Raw genomic sequence first — 22320 nt, 5'->3', positions numbered from 1 at the left:
TCTATCCACACACTAAAACATGTTTTATGAAGAGATGCCTCTAGACCAGTGTCTTAGCTATAAGAAAAATACCATAGGCTGTGTGGCACAGACAACAGAAACGTATTTCTCACAGTTGTGTAGCCCATGAAGCTCAGGGTCAAGGTCCTGGCAGATCTAGTATCTGGTAAGGACTCTTGTCCTTATTTGTGGTGTGAAACTCCTCTGAAACTCATGCTGAAATTTTATTTCCAGTGTAATGGTGCTGAGATGTGGTGGGACATTTAAGAAGTGACTTAGGTCATTAAGAGAAAACAGAGCCTTTCTCCCTGGACTGGGTTAGTTACTGAGAGAGCAGATTGTTACAAACAAGGATGCCCCTTGTATCTTGCCTTTTCCACATACATCCACTTGTCCTTCCATTTTCTGCTGTGTCATGGCACCACACGAGGCCCTGACCCGAAGCTGGGCCGATGCTGGTGCCATGTTCTTGGACTGCCACCTTCCAGCCAAAATATATTTCTTTCCTTTACAAACTACCTAGTGTCAGGTATCCTGTTATAGCAAAAGAAAGTGGGCTTGAACCAAGACACTTATGCAGTACACAAATGATTTGGAAGAAATTCATGAAGAGAATACAAATATTAGTTAATCTCAGCATTCCAAACAGGCAAGAAGTTCATTGTAAGGTGTCCCTGGCCTGAAAGACGATGAACAAAGTTTGTCTTTCCTTGAATTTGGTATTATCCAAGTTTCTCAAATGAACACCTTCATCTGAAAAAAAATATATATATGAGTCTTCCAAAGTTGTCCTGAATGTTGGCAACTGAGCATCCATCAACTCAGATTTACTTTTATAGGAAATATATCAAAATGTAATTGGGGCTCTAAGATAGGATTGGGGTCTTGGGTGAGTGGCTTCAACTTTAACTTGGGAATGAACTTTGCAGTGAAGAAGACATGTGCAGAGTCTGACTTTGTGTGCAACAATGGCCAGTGTGTTCCCAACCGGTGGCAGTGTGATGGGGATCCAGACTGTGAAGATGGTTCTGACGAAAGCCCAGAACAGTGCCGTGAGTGTGACTTGCTTCAGATTTAAACTCTTCCAAGATGTTTTGTGTTTCATAATTTTAAAAAACTGCTTAATCTACTACTTGGTATTCATTTTACTTTGCCTGCCTTAAAGTTTAGGTCAATTGACTCCAAGGTCATTGAAGTTATTAACAGTTGATCAGTCTCCTGTAAAGAACAAGACTGACATTCTCTTGGGTAGCTTCACTCTTGAACACTTAAGACGGAAGGCAGCAGATTTGATTAAGAACTCCTTGACTAGGTGCATAGATTTTCAAATGCTTGATAATAATGACTCTGAGCAGATGGTACTCTGGTCCTGGAAGCTAAGTCAAGACGTGAGGGTTCCCTGTGGGCCAAGCTTTTAGATGCACAGCTTTTCATATTATGAAAGAAAAGCTGTTACTGAAGGGGCAAGGTGAATAGCAATTGGGTGATTTCATGACTTTTAACAAACTTGTCACTTATAGTTGCTAAGCAGGGACCTTATAGTTTGTTCTTAAAGAAACATCATAGACATGCAAATGTACATCTTTGTCTGTAGGCTGATATTCAGGGGAAAGTCTAAGACCATAGAGGATGATGGTTTGTGATCATATAATTGGCATGATTTGAATGTAAAGGTAAAGAAAGTCTTAGAATTCATGTAAGGCAGGGGAGATCTGCAGACACAGAAAAAAGAAGGATCAACATGAACAAAATTTAGGTCCAGAATATGATGATAGGGAAAAAAAAAAAACTTATGCTAAGACTCGCAATTTTTTAGGCATGAAGCTAGGGGAATAATTATGATATTAGTTAAGGCAGGTGAGTTCAAGACAGGCTTTACAAAGATTCAGCTTCAAATGTTAGTGAAGGACAACCTGGTAAAGTCAAGATTTAGGGCTTATTCCTACTTTGCAAGATGTAGATCCAGTGGATACCGTGATGGAGGCTTATCAGGGAGCCTAGGCCATGGACGGTTTCATAGGTATTAGCCCATCTGGCCTTTGATGAAGTGGGGTTAGGTGACAGTATCTGTATGTCCACTTCATATCCAGGAGATAAATATGGCCTAGGAACAGGCCAGCCATTCAACCTAACCATGCCAAGTAATACAAAATCCAGAACTGAGCACACCATGGAGCCTTGAAGGAGTGACATGGTCAAGGTTCTCAGGTGCACTGCCAGGTGGCATTGGTTGGCACAGCTTCTAAGGAATAGAGCTGGCGAAGGATCTGCCCAGTGTGCCAGGCCACCAAGGTACAGGTGTTACACTTCCAGGCAGTGCAGGAGCAGCAGCTTTGCACTGATCGGTTTTGAGGCTCTTTTGAGACTGTATATCATCAACAGATATGAGAACATGCCGCATAAATGAAATCAGCTGTGGCGCCCGTTCTACTCAGTGTATCCCAGTGTCCTGGAGATGTGATGGTGAAAATGATTGTGACAGTGGAGAAGATGAAGAAAACTGTGGTAAGAAGATCAGTGTGCAGTGGCATATCCCAAAGACCCTTTTCCTCAAAGAAGGGTGGGCAAGGGAAGTGAACTTAAGCATGAAGACTTATATTGACTCACTTTTCAGTGACTTCACTATCTGCTCAATCCTTGTCCTTCATAACTGCCCTAAAATTCTGAAAGCCATTCTCATGGTAACTAGCTATTGTGTGGTATTTCTTTTAGGAAAATAGAAATAAGAAGGTAAGTCTTTCAGGGCAGTTATATTTAGCAGTAGCTCAGGGAAACAGCAATCGTGTGAGCTTTTGGCTCTGTTATAGTAATTCATAGACCTTCCTCACTTTGGTTCAATAAAACTGTAAGGTGAGTAGGGCCAGCAAACACATTCATAGGTCTTAACTAGATTGGCTTATTGGAATAAAAAAATTACTTGAGTATTATACAAGCATTTTTTATCCCCAAGCTAGATTCTGTTACAATTTTTCCCAAAGTTATGGTGGCAGAGAGGCATGCATTAACATTGTTGCTAGGAAATTCCTGAAGAAAATTCTACCCAATCCTTATCTCCTGTCACAGTTCCTATCTCTGAAAGCTATCTCTTTTTCCTATTCTTTCATGTTTCAGTTCTTGGAAAATCTATAAAATACTACATGTTACAGGTGAGGCCCTGGGAAAATCTCTAGGTTGAACAAACATTGCTTTGAGTGTTCTTTCAACCTACCACCCTTTTTATATGGCCTCTAAGACCTACAGCTCCTGAGTCTGATGAGTGTGGCCTACCGATGCAGTACTAGACCAGGGAGTATACAGGCCCTGGCAGCTGAAACACCAGACCTGCATGGAGAAGTCACCTCCTGAGGTCAATACCACTGCACCTAGTCCAATGAGTTTTAGTGTTCAATCCTAGAATTCAGAGCTTTATACACTGGTAAGCCCTGGAGCTGCCAAGTGTTTCCCTCACAAATTGAGACATTGCTTCCCAAGAGAGTCGTGGTCTCCATTCCAGTCACCACCAAATTGTGACCTTTATCTGTTTGGCAGGAATTTTAAGTCAAAGTACAAACTGGCTAATATGATTAGCTTATCATTATTAGCATACCTTGTTGCCAGATTGTGTTTCAAGCCATAGCAATGACTTTTAAAAATTGAAAGTGTTTAAGCTTTATTATTGTTGATCCTCATTTAAAGGACCAAAAAAAGAAGAAAAAACGTATAGTGGTGTATGGCTTACTTCTTTTTGGTGATAATGTCTTAATGCTTACTGTATTGTGTTACCTGTTTGCATAATGCATGCTGTGCAACCTGGCCCTGGCATGCATTATAATTTAATTTAGGTGTAATTTAATCTCTGCCTTCCAAAATGAAATCTCTTACAACAGTTTAAATTTTTAATCACTGTCCCACTAAGAGTCAATTGTGGTTCTCATGTCAAAATTAATTTCTAGTCTTCAACTATTTTCTTGGTCCTTTATTTCTGTTCTTAACTTATTCATAGTATGCCTAAATACTTTTTTTAACCTGGTGAGACTGATTCTTCAAACTTTAAGAACTTATTCTTAATATAACTCAGCTATAGCTTTTAAGTTAAGCTTGGAAGCTAAAATTAATGATCAAAAATCAATATAGTTGCTTTTTTGGATAAGAGTCTTGTCAAAAGAGCAATGCTGAAGTGCTTTCAATGGGGCATCTTCTCTCTTCTTAGGCAACATAACATGTAGCCCAGATGAGTTCACTTGCTCCAGTGGTCGCTGCATCTCCAGGAACTTTGTGTGCAATGGCCAGGACGACTGTAATGATGGCAGCGATGAGCTGGACTGTGCCCCACCCACCTGCGGTGCCCATGAGTTCCAGTGCAGCACCTCCTCCTGCATCCCCATTAGCTGGGTATGTGATGATGATGCAGACTGTTCAGACCAGTCAGATGAGTCCCTTGAGCAGTGTGGCCGCCAGCCTGTTATACATACCAAGTGCCCGGCCAGCGAGATCCAATGTGGCTCTGGCGAGTGCATCCACAAGAAATGGCGATGTGACGGGGACCCTGACTGCAAAGATGGTAGTGATGAGGTCAACTGTCGTAAGTAGCTTTCTTATCTGCAGGGCATGGTCAGTTTTCTTCCATATATCAACTGGGGATAGTTTAACCAGCTTCATTTCTTTGTGTTTCCTCCTTTTGTAGCTTCTCGAACCTGCAGACCTGACCAATTTGAATGTGAGGATGGTGGCTGTATCCATGGCAGCAGGCAGTGTAATGGCATCCGAGACTGTGTTGATGGTTCTGATGAAGTCAATTGCAAAAATGGTAAGGGTTTTGGGGGGTTGGTTAGGCAAGGGATTGCTTAGCTTAGATCCACTAACGGAACCTCTCTTCTGTTTCTTGTTGTAGTCAATCAGTGCTTGGGCCCTGGAAAATTCAAGTGCAGAAGTGGGGAATGTATAGACATCAGCAAAGTGTGTAACCAGGAGCAGGACTGCAGAGACTGGAGTGATGAGCCCCTGAAAGAATGTCGTAAGTGAAGGGGTTGCTCAAGGACAGAGTGGGCAGTTTGATTCAATCCATAGTGCTAATGCTGTTTGGATCTTGCATGATGACTGGTTAAACTTTTAATGAACTATAATTTAATTGAATTGTTAGGCTTGAGGGTTAAGTTTTATGATTTGAAAATCCAGGCAGTGACAGACTAATTTGAGTTTAGCCCCCTTAAAAATAACTGGGCAGGCACAGTGACACACACCTGTAATCCCAGTGCTTCAGAGGCGTAGGCAGGAGGATCATGAGTTCAAAGCAAGATTAAGTAACTTAGCAAAACCCTAAGCAACTTAATGAGACCCTGTCTCAAAGTAAAACTAAATAGAAAGGGGAAAGGGCTGGGGATGTGGCTCAGTGGTTAAGTGCCCTTGGTTTCAATCTCCAATACCCCCCCCCCCAGAAAAGGATAATTGATGGGCAATAGAGAAACTTGACTAAATACTGTTTAACTGATAACTTGCCAGGGATATTAGGTTTACCATTTCCCTCTATCCACCCTAAGATGCATAACTATAAAACAAATAATTAAATCTTAGAAAAATCATGAGTCTGGTGAAGCCAACTAAACAGTTATCACAAAGCCTGAATTTTAAGTGAGTAGGGTAAATATCAATTGAGAATAAGTTGTCAAGTGACTTTGCTACATTTTTATTTCAGATGTCAATGAATGCTTGGTAAATAATGGTGGATGTTCCCATATCTGCAAAGACTTAGTTATAGGCTACGAATGTGACTGTGCAGCTGGGTTTGAACTGATAGATAGGAAAACCTGTGGAGGTGAGTTGAAGAAGAGATTCTAGTCCCCCCGGGGAGATGGGAAAGGGCAGAATACATCTAGCAAGGCATAGGAACAGCAAGACTAATTCTAATTTCCCTCCTAGATATTGATGAATGCCAAAATCCGGGAATCTGCAGTCAAATTTGTATCAACCTAAAAGGCGGTTACAAGTGTGAATGTAGTCGTGGCTATCAAATGGATCTTGCCACTGGCGTGTGCAAGGCAGTAGGTAAATGGACTTGGACTGGTGTTGCTCTGGTACCTTTATAAGTAAGTGCTTATAAAAGGTACAACCAGTGGCTGCAACAGTCACACCAAATACAAAATTGAATAGTACTGGAGAGCAATGCTACTAAACTCCTAGTGCAGTAGGCTAGGTTACATAGCAGACCATTCCTCACACATTCCTTTTGCATATGGTACCATGAATTCTTACCATATTTGCTTACTTTCTGCTTCTGAAACTAAGTGCAATTCAAATAAGTAACCTGTTTGTCAGCCACCTTGTGTGGAATGCTTAACCCTAGACCGCCTTCCGAAACAGTAGGAAGCACCAGCAGGTCCCCAGGGCAGGAACTTTGGACCAGGGGCTACCGAGGTGTTCAGTACTACCTTTGCTTTGCAAGCACTCCTCTGCTGGGAGGAGGTGACTTAGAAAGACCTTGTCATCTTACAGCAAAATTTAGTCCACCTGACTTTTATCTTTCAGGCAAAGAACCAAGTCTGATCTTCACTAATAGAAGAGACATCAGGAAGATTGGCTTGGAGAGAAAAGAATATATCCAACTTGTTGAACAGCTAAGAAATACTGTAGCTCTTGATGCTGACATTGCTGCTCAGAAACTGTTCTGGGCTGATCTCAGCCAAAAGGCCATCTTCAGGTAACTTTCAGTTCTGTTCCTGGGCTTTTGGCATAAGTCACTGTCACTTGGCCTGTGGGAAGGTTTGGAGGGGTTTCTCTCATCTCTAGCTCCAATCTAGCATCTAATTATCTGGGAGTATTAAATCTAACACTGATTCTTTAGCTATTAAATTATTGTCCATTCTTAATTAGAAACTAATTGTTGTAATGTAAAAGGTAGCTAAAGCTGTGAATCTGTAGCAGATGACATCTTAATTTCTCATATTTTCTCTCCTTTCTCTATGGTTCACTGAGAACTCAGTTCACTGAGTTCACTGATACTATAAATAGAAATGATATAGCAGCCTTTTCTTAATTGGATTCTTAGTGGGAACTTAGAAACTCAGATGATGGCTACTGAAACAAATAGCTTCACTTAGAACTTTTGCACATATATAGAATATGTATCAGTAACTACAATGTTACTAACTTAGCATGAGTGAGAAGCATGGTTGAATAATTTGAATGGTAAGCTATGGTTTACTAGAGTTCTTTCTGAATAAAGCCCTTGACCATTTTATAAGCAGAAAGCCCATTCTCCAGGCTCTAATGGTGTCAAACTCTTAAATTTCTTGTGACCTATTCTGTTTCAGTGCCTCAATTGATGACAAGGTTGGTAGACATGTTAAAATGATCGACAATGTCTATAATCCTGCAGCCATTGCTGTTGATTGGGTGTACAAGACCATCTACTGGACTGATGCGGCTTCTAAGACTATTTCAGTAGCTACCCTAGACGGAACCAAGAGGAAGTTCCTGTTTAACTCCGACTTACGAGAACCTGCCTCCATAGCCGTCGACCCATTGTCTGGGTTCGTATTCTATGTTTGCCATCGTCAGTCTTTTGGATGCTATCTGCTTAGATCAGGAACTTTCCTCATACATCCCAAGATTAATCAGAAACAAAGAATTTTCCAGTTCAAGGTGTCCAAGGTGCCATGGTGGAGCAACCTTGGGATGGCCCCTCTATATGGCACGTCCTTTCTTTCTGGCTCCTGTACATGTGACTGTTGGGTGGCCTTAGGGGAACTGTACTTCTGGTTTTATGTTTTGACTACAGTACAAGCTCTGACTTAAACCTTATGCCCACCCAGCTTCTATATTCCTCCTCCTCCTCCTCCTCATCATCATCATCATCATCATTATCTGAAAACTTTGCTGGGTTAGTTCTAAGTTATTGAACTTAAATACTAGCATGAAATGCTGGGATTTTAAGCCATAGTCCCTGAAGGCTTCCAAAGTGCAAGTTGTTTAAAAGTTCAGTTGAAACAAATGCCTCTCTAGAAACATATTGCTGAGGGGTTTCCTTAAGTTGCCACTAAGTCATATAGACAGGTAGCTTAGGAAGTTAACTAAAGTAATCACAATTACTTCTTACTAAGTATCATTAAAACATAATCAGTCAGCCCCTACTATAAAACTTAAGGGTATTCTTTTACTCCTCTGAGATAATTCAGTGTTTTAAAAGGAAATACATAGCCTTGACTTTGGACTGAAACTCAAATGTCAGAGTGATACCGATTACCACAGTTACTAATGAGCTTGTAGATTCTTAGGGTGAAATTTGATTTACCCAGAATATAAATTAAATCCTTAAGTCTCACTATTTGTCTCTAAAGAATCAATCCCCAGAGTTTTCTATTTCTTTTGTTTCAAGCTACCACTATATTCCTTCTCACCACTGAGACATAATTCTGATCTCCCTCTTCCCAGCTTTGTTTACTGGTCAGATTGGGGCGAACCAGCTAAGATAGAAAAAGCAGGGATGAATGGATTTGACCGACGTCCACTGGTGACAGCCGATATCCAGTGGCCCAATGGGATTACGCTTGGTGTGTATGTCCTTCCTCCTCACCCACCAAATTCAACTCTCTTCATAGCATTTTCATTTATCTCCATAGTAAACTCTGGATTACAGCAGATGACTTTTCTAGTTTCCTCTATAGCAGGAACTTAGATAAGAGTACCCAAACAACACAAATAGAATGGTAAATTTAACAAAATAATAATGCTGTTCATTTGGCCTAACATGGAACACAATTTCAGGGAATCTTGCTTTTGGAGATTCTTCTACTGAATATGATGGGCACAGGTGCCTTGGCCTTTCTAGAATCACAGGCCTGTAATAGTTTTCTTCTGGTTCATTAAAGAACTATAAAATTCTAACCTCTTTTTTTTTACACTTTTATTTGAATATAAAATGACAGAAAGTGTGACATTCAGAAGTTGCTGTCAGAGACACATTCATGAGATTTTGTGGAATAATGGTTACTTTGGTAGAACTGTGTTAGATTTTTGGATTTTTACAAGTTTATTTACTGATAGTTGCTGGTTTCCTTAATGCTAAATGTGTCATTTTCATTCATTGGTAAACTTTAAGAAACATGGTCATTGTAGAAAGTTATAATTAAGTCAACTGAATAGACTTTAAATTGCTAGTTTTTATACTTTACCTTGAGACAACAATCCTTATTTTTAGGAGTAAATACATTTTTAATCATGATATTCTTTGGTCAACTATGAGCTAAATTCCAAGATAAGGTATCCATATGTTTACCACTTTTTATCTTTGAAGATGAAATTCTGTTAATAAACAGGATGTCAATTTGTTTTGCTAACTGAATATTTGGATATTCAAATTTGTATTAGTGGTAATACAGAAATATTTACGTCTCAGAGTAACAGATATAAAACAGATGTGAGATGAAAAAGAATATATAAGAAGGCATACATAGAAATAAGTACGTGCATTATTTTTCATGCATATTTTCATTATATCCAAATTAAAATACATTACATCTATGTGTGTATATATATATGTAAAATATAGGTGTATATGTATATATTATGTATGTTTATATATATTTAATATGTATTTATAATATATATTCATTTAGCTTCAATATTCTTAGGCTGTCATAATAGTGAAACAACATGAGTATTAGGTAGCTTAAACAACAACAACAAAAAATATCTTCTCTCAATTCTGGAAGATGGAAGTTCAAGTTATAGAAATCAGCCTTTTTTCTATTTCCTCATATGGCCATCTAACCTCTTAATACTTTCTATCATATAACATTTCTTAAGTCAGTTACTTTGAGAGTCTTCATTTGTTCCCCCAAATGAATCTAAATACAGATTCTGTATGCTTCTTCATAAGTTTTTGGGGAACCATTAAGAAAAGAACCCCTGCTGGAGAAGGAACCATGAAAGTAGAATATTAGATTCCTCAGATATTTTAATTGTAAGCCAGGGCAATAATTATGTATCATATGGTGTCAATTTTTCTACCTAGATCTTATAAAAAGCCGCCTCTATTGGCTTGATTCCAAGTTGCACATGTTGTCCAGTGTGGATTTGAATGGCCAAGACCGGAGGATAGTACTGAAGTCTCTGGAGTTCCTGGCTCATCCTCTTGCACTAACAATATTTGAGGTAAGCTATGTGTCTCACATTTGAGTTTCCACCTTTGAGTCACTATAGCACTTGGATGAGAAAAAACAAGGATGGGGAAGGACAGGAGAGTATAGGACAGCTTGAAAAATTGCTTTCATTTAAAAGCTGGTACAAATTAGAAACTAATTCCTCAAAGCACTTCAAGAAACCTGAACTTGCTTCTCTTACAGTTTTACATCTAATGTCCCAGAGCAGCATTCAATAACCTTAGTCCATTAGATAGCCAGTAAATAATGATGACCCTAAATAATTGACTTCTGTTAATCCTGGGTGTGCATGCTAATTGTTGGGGCTCTGTTTCAGGATCGCGTCTACTGGATAGATGGGGAAAATGAAGCAGTCTATGGTGCCAATAAATTCACTGGATCAGAGCTGGCTACTCTAGTCAACAATCTTAATGATGCTCAAGACATCATTGTCTATCATGAACTTGTGCAGCCCTCAGGTAACCTAGAGAAGCAAGTCCTTAGTGGTTACTTATTGGTCACTTCTGACCCACAACCTACTGGGAATCAGCAGCTCTTGAGCAACTCTATAACTTTCTATAAAATGAAATGAAAATTTTGCCCTCCTGCACTCTACCTTAGATACCTCACACTTGATATTTCTGCCTTCTTAGGGAAATGGCTTCAGAATGTCATCTTTCTTTCAACCCTCAGTGTCAGACGTTGTATTTCTAATTCTTCCATACCCCTTTGGTTCTTCTTGCTAAGCCTGTTGCACCAGTCTCCATAGTAGCTTCTGTGCCACAAACTTTCCCTACTTCTAGTTTTCTGGGGTTTCTCTAACAAAGTACCCCAGATTGGGTTTATTAAATAATAAATTTATTTTCTTACAGTTCTGGAGGTTTAAATCCAAAAATCAAGATGCTAGCATCTTGTTGGTTCCTTTTGAGGGCTGTGAGAGGGAGACCTGCCCCAGGTCTTTTTCCTTGGCTTACAGATGGTCATCTTCTCCCCTTATCTTCACATCATCTTTCCTCTTCACATGCCTATGTCTCAATTTCTTTTTCTAAGAAGGACACAGTCATATTGAATGAGGGACCACCTGATGACCTCAGCTTGGTTATCTCTGTAAAGGCCCTGCCTCTAAGGTCACATACTCAGGTACTGGGGGTGAGGATTTCAACATACAAATTTTAGGGAGGGATGCAGTTCAACCTATAACACCTACCTTCCTCCTGTGACACATAATATTGTGCAGATCCTCAAACACATCTGGCCATATTCCATATTTTCTCCTGTTCAAAATGCTCAGCTCATCTATCTAAATGAAATACTCAAACTTTCCTTCCACTGTATAAGAGCAAGTCAAGGTAAAGCCAGGAGAACATACACTTGGTCTTCTCCTGAGATGGACAAATAGTGACATACCTAGCTGGGGACATACCTAGCATGTTCAATGCCAAGGTTCAATTCCCAGTGCTGCAAGACAGACAGACAGTGAGAACTTCATCTCCCTTCCTTGCCTCCTTCCGAGACCTGCCTGTTGAAAACATAAGTCATATTCTGCACTCAAGGAACCTCCTAGAATCTGGTGTCCTTAGAGCATGCTCCTGTGCCCTGACACTATTCATTTACTGGTCTTGAAGCTTTGACAAAGTAAGCAAGTTTAAGCTCCATGGAGAAAGAAAGCACTTGAATTCCTATTCTAAAGAATTTATTTTCGACTAGGTAAAAATTGGTGTGAAGAAGATATGGAGAATGGAGGATGTGAATACCTATGCCTTCCAGCACCACAGATTAATGATCACTCTCCAAAGTATACCTGTTCCTGTCCCAATGGCTACAATCTAGAGGAAAATGGGCGAGAATGCCAAAGTAAGGCTTATTGCATTTTGACCACAAGCAGTACATATGAAAGGAATAAGACACTATCTATAAAAAACTGGCCTGGATTTTAAGAATTCTGTTTTACCTAACCCTTGAAATAGATCAGACATGTGCTACTATTGCATGCCACATGTTCACCTCAGGACTTCAGAACTGATCTGTAACCTATTTCAACATTAGATAAATTTATAGGTGACAAAGTGTCAATGTATCTCATTCCAATTTGTGCCAGTTAGCACTGTAACAGTACTGAGCTAGTCAACTGGAAGGTAATTAAAGTCTTAATGTTTTCCTCCACAGAAGGCACACTGCAATTATTCTTAAGTAAGTCCATGGTTACAGGAAACCTGTAGCCTCAGTGGGTGACACTGGTTTAAACTCATACTGAACTTGCATGTTAATCCTCTGTTCTTGGTTTTTGATTAAGTAACAAATTAAACTTGCTTGTTGTGAGCAAGGGATATGATGAGGCTTTTATTAGCTTAATTCTGGGTCATGACAGACTTTATTGAGAAAATAGCTGCAGGACCATCTGGTAGGCCTGGTACATCAGAGCATCTTGAGAACTCATCTTGCAACTTCCAGGAGCCTGGGTATTACTGACAGGGGTTAAGTGTGGCTGTGCATCTTTTTGAATTGCCGAATTCCATATGAAAACTGTTCTACCCAAAGCTTCATGTACTTCTGTTTTTGCATGAAGACTACTATTTCTCTCAAGTTGGACACATACATCTATTTCACTTGATGTTACAATAACCTCTTGCATGGCTTGTCTACACTAAACAGCTAGCCATTTGGGAACCTGGGCATTACCCAGGTTCTTGGTTTTTGTAATTCAGGTACTTCAACTACTGTGGCTTACAGTGAGACAAAAGATGCCAACACAACAGAAATTACACCAACGAGTGGAGTAGTTCCTGGAGGTATTGGGTTCAGTACTACAAACTGTTAATCTCCACTAACAGCCACACTCTTTATATCCATAGTGTACATAATTAATGCAGCCTTTAACTACTAGTTCTGCCCCTGATTGGTAACCTATATTTAAACTCTAAAGACTTAGAACCTGCATATCCTAGATCTGCCTGACTTAGTAATGCTTCTATTATAGAATTGTGAGTGAAATGGCTCCTCCAGCCTGTGACTGAAATACTCCTAGGCCAGAGTTGCTCCTGGTATTCCATTATTTTAGTTACTAAACATTGATTTTGGTTGCAAAGGTATGAGGCTCTCTACCTGATGGGTAAATTTCCAAGTCTGAATTCAGACTCTTGTAAACTGATTGATTTTATTCTCCTATAGGGATCAATGTGACCACAGCAGTATCAGAGGTCAGTGTTCCCCCAAAAGGAACATCTGCTGCCTGGGCCATCCTTCCTCTCTGTAAGTAGATTCCCTTCACTTGGAGATCTAATGAACATCTTAGACACCTGATGAACAGTGCTCATTTATTTAGAGCCTCCTTCCCATGGCCTCTTAGGTTGCCATAGAATTTGTGACACTGATTTATTCTTACTCTCTTTCCCCACCTGGTACACACAGAGTCCATATTTTCTACACATTGGTTTTCTTAGCACAGTAACAGGAAATGCTGATGTTCAATAATTTCATGAAAGGTGTTTATTGCTTTCTACTTTAGAGTTTCTACTTTAGCCTATTATCCTCATTCACAATAAGTCCCTTTAATAAGAGTTCTGTTCTATTCACCTTTGAAATATGCATAATGCTTTATGCAGATGAGATGCACAAATGCTTAAATTCTTTCTTCAGGAGAGGTGGGTAAAGATTCTCAAACCCAGAGAATCCTTAACTACTTTTAGTTTATATTCTATAAGTCCTATGAAGCTGTTATAAGACATATGAATTCTAAGGCACTTTGCATAAATGGCCTCTTTGTCTTAGATTATTGGATTTCAACATTGCCTAACACACCAGAACCCCTGAATAGCTCTCCAGAAACTTATGAAATTTTAATTTAGTCTTCCTGGGAGTGGGGCCCAGGACTGTACACTTGCAAGGATGGTTGTGACTAGCTTAGTGTTTAGAATACTACAACCCACTAAGGTGAACTTATTTCAAACCCCTGGCTCATATATATTCCAATTTCTAGTTGTCCCAGTTCCCTAAAACATGAAACTTATTAAAGTTGGTTATCATGGATCCCTGAATATTACCTTTCCTATGTGTTCTGAAACTAAAACTCATTTAGTCACCCTCTAACTTTTTCAGTGCTATTGGTGATGGCGGCAGTAGGTGGCTACTTGATGTGGCGGAATTGGCAACACAAGAACATGAAAAGCATGAACTTTGATAACCCTGTGTACTTGAAGACCACTGAAGAGGACCTCTCAATAGACATTGGTAGACACAGTGCTTCTGTTGGACACACATACCCAGCAGTAAGTCAGCTTTGTGTCTTTTTATACCATAGCTTAAAGTGAGACTTTTTGAAAAGGAGACCAAAACTTGAGCCCGAGCTATCTAGGCTAAGAAGGGTCTTAGGATCATGGAACCACCAAACATTTCATCCACTACCAGATATCAGACAGACTAGCTTGTAAGACTGTAAGTCAGTAAGTTAATAAGCATCTCACCCATGCAGGATAGCAAGCAGGTCAAATCAAGGTCATCACTATAATATTTGAGATATTTTTAGTTACAGAAATGACATGTAAATATTAGTACAAACCAAGTAGCTCCTTGCCTACTGGACACCTAAAAGCAAATTAGTAACTCATGCATAGGGATTACCTATAAGGAAAATGACTTGAAGTCAGGGTATTGGGTAAGATTCACTTAGCCAAAATACTACTAGATGGTTTACTTATAAAGTACCCCATTCCACCAAGTATAGCTAGTTTTTCCTTCAGCAGTAGAGTCACTCACTTGTTCTTCAGGTGGAACCCACATCATTATGGGAACTTAGGGAACAGGATAAACAAAACATGTGCTGAGTACTCCCCTCCAAGCTTTCTGGTGAAACAGGTAATGGCCAATTCAGGGCACACATGTGTCTTCTCACACTATTCTCCAAGCATTATTATGACCATTATGTAGAAAAGCCAGAATAAATAATGCTATTTTCACTGTCTACCAAGTATGTATAAGTTGAGTATTCCTTATGAAAAACACTTTGAATCAGAACTGATTTGAATGTTGAGTTTTTTCAGAATTTGGAATATCTTCATATTCATAATGAGATTATGTTGGGGATAGACCCATGTCTGAACTCACAATCCATTTATATCCTGTGTACACCCTATACACATAGCCTGAAAGTAACTTTGTGCAATATTCTTAGCGTGTGTTCATTTTGACTGCAATCCTCTCATGCGAGGTCAGGTGTGGAATTTTCCATTTGCAGTGTTATGTCAGTGCTCACAAAATTCCAGATTTTAGAGCAATTTGAATTTCAAATTTTCAGATTAGGAGTTTGATTCAGGTTAAATGCATGAGTGCTACAACTTAATCATGTTTTGTACCTGGCTTTCCTACTAAGAACTTTGGTCTCTGACCAGCCCCAAAACAAAGAAAGCCCGTTTTAGAGACTAGAGTTACAACCAGTGAGTAATCACCAAGTTCATTCTAAACATTTTTATTTTTCCACAGATATCAGTTGTAAGCACAGATGATGATCTAGCTTGACTTCTGAGACCAGTCTCAACCTTTGAGGTATAAACCAATAATGCCCCACTTCGGAATGGTAACCAAGCCAGCAGCTGAAGTCTCTCTTCCTCCTGTCTGGAAGATTGTCAAGATCTCTTTGCGTGGATCAAGCTTGTGTACTTGACCATTTTTATATGACTTTTGTAAATATTCTTGTCCACATTCTACTTCAGCTTTGGATGTGGTTACCAAGTATCTGTATCCCTTGAATTTCTAGACAGTATTGCCACCTCTGGCCAAATATGCACTTTCCCTAGAAAGCCATATTCCAGCGATGAAACTTGTGCTATAGTGTATACCACCTGTACATACATTGTATAGGCCACCTGTAAATATCCCAGAGAACAATCACTATTCTTAAGCACTTTGAAAATATTTCTATGTAAATTATTGTAAACTTTTTCAATGGTTGGGACAATGGCAATAGGATAAAACGGGTTACTAAGATGAAATTGCCAAAAAATTTGTAAACTAATTTTGTACGTATGAATGAAATCTTTGACCTCAATGGAGGTTTGCAAAGAGTGTTCAAACTACTGTACATTTTTTTTCAAGTGCTAAAAAATTAAACCAAGCAGCTTAACCATGGTTTGTGCCTATTCCTCTCAGATGAACTGCTTGCTGTAAACAGCCTGAGTAGTGTCAAGTGTTCTAACTGAATCTAGGAGCCACAGTTCTCTATCATGTGTAACTAAGCCTGTAATTGAGCTACTTTATCTTACAACCAAGTACTAACTAAAGAATACAGTACCATTTGATGTATTATCCCCAAATATTTCTTATTTTGTAAAAATAACTTTATTCTTGCTTACAAAAGAGTTCCTTTTTTCATTAATCTGACTCCTTATCTACAAACATGAGCTAAGATTTCTATGAATTCTTTTACTTCGTACTTAAGTCTCTGTTTTCCGTGTTCTGTCATTATCTATGGGTCAAGGACAAGTGCCTTCTAAGGCATAGGGGGGGGACCTCTCTTATTAAAAAGCCTGTTATCATCCCATGAAGATGGCTGAGGGGTATAATAAATAAGCAGTGCCACTCTTGAACAATCGAAGATGGTGTTTCTCAGTGTGAGTCTAGGAACAGCAGCATCTGCATCATTTGGAAACAGTAGAAATGCAGATTCTTAGACCCAAACCCAGATCTACTGAAGCAGAAACTCTAGGGGTGGGTACCAGGAACCTGGAACAAACTCTTGTGCTGATGCTCATGTAAACTGAAGTTGAAAACCTCTGTTCTAATGTGTTTTTTTTTTTTTTGTGGGGGAATATAATTAAAGCATCTTCAAAATTGTCATCCTACCTGGCATAGGACAGATTTCATCTATGGGCACCTTCCAGAACTTTTAGTATGAAGACCAGAAAAAGAGTTTGGAAAGAAGAAAAAGGACCAAGGGGAGCTTAGTGACCCTTCCATCAGGTTGGTCATCGCATTCTTCCCCTGAAGTCTCCAGATGCCTGGAAGCAAAGAGATATGTAAGGCATGAAGCACTGAGCGGCTGCTCTACGTCCAATATGAGTGGGGAGTCGACAGTGGAAGGTGCAGCAATCCCTCTGGGACTAAGTGACCAACATAGTAGCAAGAGGATGAATAGAAGATGTTTTGAGAAACTAAATGGATTGGTGAGGGTCTCATATTTCACTTATATATGGAATATAAGTCAGTTACCATTTTTGCTTTTGGCTTAGGAAAGGAGATCAATAATGCTAGAGGAAGGGGAGGTGGATTTGTCATTTCGTGGATGCTCCCTTGTGATTCTGTTCAAATGGACAGAAAGAGAAAGGACAGATTTGGGGCCTTTGTTTAGTGGGAGGTGTGGAAGTCAAGCATGTAAAAGGCAAAGGCTATCGTGGTCATGGTAGGACTGTCTGCTATCAACTTCAGAAGGTACAGTGAGCACACAGAATATGGTAAGTAGGTCAACATTCATCCTATCTAAACTCTGAAGGCCATTTCTTTGGTGTTTGATCCCACTGTGATCCAAATCCACTGATTAATTTTTTAATTGGCATACTACCAGGTTTGCTTTTAGAAGCTTAAAGATACCTGTGCTTTCTTTCCTCTTTTATGAGGCGACACAATAGTAATCAACTACAAGACCCAAAGTCATAGTTTTTGCAAGTAAAATATTATTCAATATCATCTTCTGTAGAATTCCAATCTCCAGTGTCATCTTTCAGGTTCTGGGTACCAATTTCCAACCCAGAAAGAGTCTAAGGTTGTCTGTCTGTCTGTCTGTCTGTCTGTCTGTCTGTCTCTCTCTCTCTCTCTCTCTCTCTCTCTCTCTCTCTCTCTAATCTTATCCTCAATAAAAATCCAAGATACAACTCATTGTATCTAACTTAAGAAATTATGAGAGATGCAAACTCTTTTGAAAACAACAAAGTAACCAAATCTATTGAGATAAAAGTAATTATATGGCCAGACTGCTAGTCAATTGAGCATGTAATAATAGTTCATGAGGGACTAGTGCCTTGGATTTTATCACCCAAAGATGATCTTAAGGAATTCTATTGAGACGTGTTGGCATAAGTTTGTTGTGTCTCTAGAGTTTAATGCAGGAGAAGAAAATTAAATAAGAGGAATGATACTGAAGCTTATTAAACACTAGGGAGAATATGTGGTGTTAAATGAGCTTGTTTCATGAAGTGACTAAAAGTGACTTTAGGAATTGGTGCCAAGGAATGATTTATCAACAGATTTGTGGCCCCTGGTAAAGAAATCCAGCCAAGTCTCTGAATCCAAATTTGTAAGTGGCCTTTGCAAGCTATCAACTATTTGGCAAGAAGTAGTCCTAGTTGATCACTGGTCCATTAAAACATTCTCATAACTATTTGAAAGCGTTGTTATTATTTCTAAACCTTTGGTTCTTTATTTTTTATTCTAATTGTTATATATGACAGCAGAATGAATTACAATTCATATTACATAATAGAGCACAATTTTTCATATCTCCAGTTGTATAAAAAGTATATTCACACCATTCGTGTCTTCATACATATACTTAGGGTAATGATATCCATTCCATTCAACCATCTTTTCTACCCCCAAGCCTCCTCCCTTCCCCTCCCATTCCTTTGCCCTATCTAGAATTTGTCTAATCCTCCCATGATCCCCCTTCCAACCCCACTATGAATCAGCCTCCTTATATCAAAGAAAACATTTGGCATTTGCCTTTTTGGAGTTGGCTAACTTCACTTAGCATTATATTCTCGAGCTTCATCCATTTACCTGCAAATGCCATGATTTTATTCTCTCAATGCTGAGGAATATTCCAATGTGTAAATATACCACATTTTCTTTATCCATTCATCTACTGAAGGACTTCTAGGTTGGTTCCACAGTTTAGCTATTGTGAATTGTGCTGCTATAAACATTGATATGTCTATGTCCCTGTAGGATGCTGTTTTTAAGTCCTTTGGGTATACAGCGAGGAGAAGGATAGCTAGGTCAAATGGTGGTTCCATTCCCAATTTTCCAAGGAATCTCCATAATGCTTTTCATATTAGCTGCACCGATCTGCAGTCCCACCAGCAATGTATGAGTGTGCCTTTTCCCCCACATCCTCGCCAACACTTATTGTTGATTGTATTCTTAATAACTGCCATTCTAACTTGAGTGAGATGAAATCTTAGAGTAGTTTTGATTTGCATTTCTCTAATTACTAGAGATGTTAAACATTTTTTTCATATATTTGTTGACTGACTGTATTTCACCTTCTGAGAAGTGTCTGTTCAGTTCCTTGGTCTATTTATTGATTGGGTTATTTGGTTTTTTGGTGTTTAGCTTCTTGAGTTCTTTATATACCCTAGAGATTAGTGCTCTGATGTATGAGGAGTAAAGATTCGCTCCCGGGATATAGGCTCTCTATTCACCTCATTGATTGTTTCTTTTGCTGAGAAGAAGCTTTTCAGTTTGAATCCATTCCATTTATTGATTCTTGATATTAATTCTAGTGCTATAGGAGTCTTATTAAGGAAGTTGGGACCTAATATGACACGATGGAGATTTGGGCCTACTTTTTCTTTTAATAGGCACAGTGTTTCTGGTTTAATTCTTAGGTCCTTGATCCACTTTGAGTTGAGTTTTATGCATGGTGAGAGATAAGGGTTTAATTTCATTTTGTTGTATATGGATTTCCAGTTTCCCCAGCACCATTTGTTGAAGAGGCTATCTTTTCTCTAACGTATGTTTTTGGCACCTTTGTCTAATATAAGTTAACTGTAATTATGTGGGTTAGTATCTGTGTCCTCTATTCTGTACCATTGGTCTAACAGTCTATTTTGTTACTATTGCTCTGTAGTATAGTTTAAGGTCTGGTATAGAGATGCCACCTGCTTCACTCTTCTTGCTAAAGATTCCTTTAGCTATTCTGGGTCTCTTATTTTTCCAGATGAATTTCATGACTGCTTTTTCTATTTCTATGAGGAATGTCATTATGATTTTGATTGGAATTGCATTAAATCTGTATAGTGCTATTGGTAGTATGGTCATTTTGACAACATTCATTCTGCCTATCCAAGAGCAAGGTAAATCTTTCCATATTCTAAGGTCTTCTTTGATTTCATTTTTTAGCATTCTGTAGTTTTCATTATAGAGGTCTTTCACCTCTTTTGTTGATTCCCAAGTTGTTGTTGTTGTTTTTTTTTTTTTGAGGCTATTGTAAATGGGGTAGTTTCCCTTTCAGAGGATTTATCACTGATATATAGAAATGCCTTTGATTTATGCGTATTGATTTTATATCCTGCTACTTTGCTGAATTCATTTACTAGTTCTCAAAGTTTTGGGGTGGAATTTTTTGGAGGGATAACAGGAACATATCTCAACCTCATAAAGGCTATCTATGCCAAGCCCCAGGCCAACATTGTTCTAAATGGAGAAAAATTGAAAGCATTCCTTCTAAAGACTGGAACAAGACAGGGATGCCTTCTTTCACCAATTTTACTTAACATAGTTCTTAAAACACTGGCCAGAGCAATTAGACAGCCTTTGGTTCTTGACAAACACAAGGCAAAATAATTGAGGCTTCAGAAACTTTGGCACTTGTTTGTTTCATTCATCTTTTGAAGTCAGCCTCTTTCAAAAATAGAAGATGGGCTTGAAATAGCATGACTATAGGGCACTTAAAGAAGTAACTTTCCAGTTAAGAACACTGTAGAGATTCAAGAACAACCTAAAGTCTAGCTTTTAACTCTCTTCAACTCACACCAAAAAATTCTGGCAGGGTTTCTCTTGTATCATGTGATTTCCTAGAATTCTTACCAAGTGAAATCTTTCCTAATTAGTTTGTTATTTTAAACTAAATAAAAGATAGTATGCTTTCTTTTAATATTAAAAAAAACCCATAGATCCTTTTACTAATTTAGGCTCAAGAATAAAGAATATACTTTGCTTACCTTGATTTCTAAATTTGAGTCCTTCGGTTTCATGATCGTTTTTGAGGGGTAAATTGTGAATTATGCATTCATTTTGCAGCAATATTATGGACCTGACCTGTGAGAATTCTGCGATACATAGAGGAAATTTTCAAAGGTATCTTGTTTTAAGATACAGGGAAATGAATTGGAAGACAAAACAATGATTTTATTGTTTGTTTGCTTAGGTGTTTTCTGTTTCTTTGGTCATTTGGTTTTTCCACTTATTTCTGTCAACCCATAGTGGACTTTTCCAGCTCCAAATAGTTGTTTGTGAAGGAGAATCACACATGTTTGTATATACCTCATTCACATTGACCTTCACATATGGAAAGCTGAATCTAAGTTAGCAGTGAGGGCCTACTATGAAGTTTGGAGACCCATAGATAAGGACCATCACTCTGGGGTGGCTCTTGGACCTGTCTAGTGTTTTTGAACTTGGTTCATCCAAGAAACAGGAATGAAGTTGGACCATAGCTCAGAATCCCCGGAAGATCTTCCATCCATGAACACTAATGCAAGAGTAAGACAAGTTGAGGTTGGGGAGTTTGATTTCCTTCAGATGGGAAGTCTGGAGCAGTAGGCTGCATGGTCAACAGCACAGACTCCTGTATTGGTCTTGTGTGTTGTAGTTAGGCAAGTTACTAAGCCTCTCTGCAAAAAGGAGAGGAGAGGCACCATTTTACTGTGACATGGTAAAGAGTATGAGCAATGACTGAACTCAGCATTTAGCATCCATGCAGGTCAAACACCACTATTGAATATAGCTATCAATACTGGACATCAGTGTATAGAAAGAAATCACAGTCCAGAAAATGTAAGTGATTTTACCAGTGAATTTTACAAGTAACTTTACTGAGTCTACTGTGTATTTGACTGTTATCCAAGTGCTTTCCACCATATCTCTCTGTTGAGATCTAAGTCTGAAATGTAGGCAGTGATGTGACCGGGTATAATTAAAACGTCTTAAAGATTTACATGGTTTAAACCCTAAAACCACAGCTGGTACATGTCTGCCTCAATCTTGATTAACTTACTACCTAGGAATGGAGATAAACATTTGAGGGCCTACATAGTCTTTAGATGGTCACTAGAGCACTCGAAATCACCCTTAAGTTCCTACCACATGCTTGCTTAATGTTGTGCTGAATGAATGATCTCATGTCTCTTATTGGATTTTCACAAAACCCACAAAAGGCATGTATTATCTTCATTTTACAGATGTGAAAACTGAGGCTACAAACAATGTGAGATTCTAG

The 22320-nt window shown here is 38.8% G+C and overlaps 1 protein-coding gene across 6 annotated transcripts in view; it reads left to right on the top strand.

Moving 5' to 3' along the window:
* Positions 1–16235, top strand: part of VLDLR (very low density lipoprotein receptor) — a 33425-nt gene extending 17190 nt beyond the window's left edge. For 2 of the 6 annotated variants that reach the window (XM_081282509.1, XM_081282513.1), the window contains exons 4-21: positions 930–1052; positions 2383–2505; positions 4190–4561; positions 4664–4786; positions 4871–4993; positions 5672–5791; positions 5896–6021; positions 6502–6673; positions 7287–7505; positions 8407–8525; positions 9989–10128; positions 10453–10594; positions 11823–11969; positions 12282–12305; positions 12821–12904; positions 13284–13364; positions 14211–14380; positions 15591–16235. In XM_081282509.1, the coding sequence (XP_081138635.1) occupies positions 930–1052; positions 2383–2505; positions 4190–4561; positions 4664–4786; positions 4871–4993; positions 5672–5791; positions 5896–6021; positions 6502–6673; positions 7287–7505; positions 8407–8525; positions 9989–10128; positions 10453–10594; positions 11823–11969; positions 12282–12305; positions 12821–12904; positions 13284–13364; positions 14211–14380; positions 15591–15626 (2444 nt within the window). In that variant the 3' untranslated portion in view covers positions 15627–16235. The remainder of the gene's footprint in view (positions 1–929; positions 1053–2382; positions 2506–4189; positions 4562–4663; positions 4787–4870; positions 4994–5671; positions 5792–5895; positions 6022–6501; positions 6674–7286; positions 7506–8406; positions 8526–9988; positions 10129–10452; positions 10595–11822; positions 11970–12281; positions 12306–12820; positions 12905–13283; positions 13365–14210; positions 14381–15590) is intronic. The other 4 variants (XM_081282512.1, XM_081282510.1, XM_081282511.1 and 1 more) reach the window with 4 other exon arrangements.
* Positions 16236–22320: the final 6085 nt, after the last annotated feature.

Source organism: Spermophilus citellus (genome assembly GCF_964194105.1).
Source record: "Spermophilus citellus genome assembly, chromosome: 2".
In the NCBI taxonomy this organism is placed as follows: Eukaryota; Metazoa; Chordata; class Mammalia; order Rodentia; family Sciuridae; genus Spermophilus; species Spermophilus citellus.
This window is presented reverse-complemented; position numbering and strand designations above follow the sequence as displayed.